We start from the raw sequence: 1,274 nt of genomic DNA, 5'->3' as shown, positions 1-1,274 counted from the left end.
CCACGATTTAGGGGGTTCCAAGGGAAGAGTTCAACTTGGGGGGTGCTTAGATGCCTGCCTGGGGAGGGGCTTGCGTGCATCCCAGACGGGTTGGTCTCGAGATCGGGTTTCAGTCTACCCCCTAGTTCAGCCCACTCAAAGTTGAATTCCTCCCAGTTCTTTGCGCCAAAATTAACTGACCTGGGAGACCCTGTAAGTTTCTGACATTTGCCCAACACCCTTCTTAATGTGGTAACTCTTTCGCCTGATGATGTTTGTAAAGAATTACTGGTTTGATTAGTTTTTCTTCTTCCCAGATTTTCTGTGACTTCTAAGTATGTTTTAAGCGTTTGTTCAGTGAGTTTTTCATGAGGGTCGGAGGGTGTTTGCGTTCCTGGAAATTCCCAGGAATGCTCTAGGGACGAGCAAGTGGATGTTCACAAATGGCATTTCTGTTGTTGGAGCAGGAGGTAAGTGTGAAATCGTTTTCTGATATAATTGTGTGTTCCAGATGGAGGTAAATTGTTTAACACTAAAAGACTTGATGAGCCCCAGACAGGCCAGACTGGATTTTGCCGTTGAAGATGCCGAAAGTGCACAAAAGGTAAGCACATATAAACACTTGGATCACTAACGTCTTTTAGATGATGGTGCCTGGCTTTCATCTTATGCACAGCACGGTTTTGGTGACCATTAAAAAAAGAGGTTTTAAAGAACCATTGTTTCAGTTCTGTACCTAGTCACTAGTGTTGGAACCAGATCCTAAAGTCAAAGATATGCCAGGTGCAGCAATCAAGTGTGTAGTGCTTAGAGTTGTCAAGGAAAGTTTAGCTAATGCTTTGCAGAAATTAGAAATCTTAGTACCAGATTTAATGTTAACATGCTGAGAAATACCGACCTCATCCTAGTGAATCTTATACAGAGGTTCTGCCAAGAGTGTAGTCTGCCTACCATACAGGGCCAACGTGCCTGGCCCTCACTAGCTATTCTGCGCAGTTAGCAGCCCTTCTTCTTCTTTTACACTGATGCACGTCTGTGCATTTTGAACACATTACCGACTAAACTGGCCGTAGCAATGTCTACACTGTCACCTTGGCCTGCGATGGCACAGGTGTGCCCATTAGTGGATGCCCTGCGGGAAAGCTAGAGCAGTGAAGTCTGAGCATTTGTTTAAACAAAAGCAAAGAGGTACAAAAAACCAGTTTTAGGGGGCTGGAGAGATGGCTCAGCGGTTAAGAGCATTGCCTGCTCTTCCAAAGGTCCTGAGTTCAATTCCCAGCAACCACATGGTGGCT

At 45.2% G+C, this 1,274-nt stretch overlaps 1 protein-coding gene across 1 annotated transcript in view; it reads left to right on the top strand.

Annotated features, from left to right (window-relative positions):
- Positions 1 to 490: 490 nt before the first annotated feature.
- E2f7 (E2F transcription factor 7) overlaps positions 491 to 1,274 on the top strand; it is a 30,411-nt gene continuing 29,627 nt past the window's right edge. The window contains exon 1 of the mRNA XM_005358079.1: positions 491 to 583. Within this exon, the coding sequence (XP_005358136.1) occupies positions 491 to 583 (93 nt within the window). The remainder of the gene's footprint in view (positions 584 to 1,274) is intronic.

Source organism: Microtus ochrogaster, chromosome 24 (genome assembly GCF_000317375.1).
Source record: "Microtus ochrogaster isolate Prairie Vole_2 chromosome 24, MicOch1.0, whole genome shotgun sequence".
Lineage (NCBI taxonomy): Eukaryota > Metazoa > Chordata > Mammalia > Rodentia > Cricetidae > Microtus > Microtus ochrogaster.
This window is presented reverse-complemented; position numbering and strand designations above follow the sequence as displayed.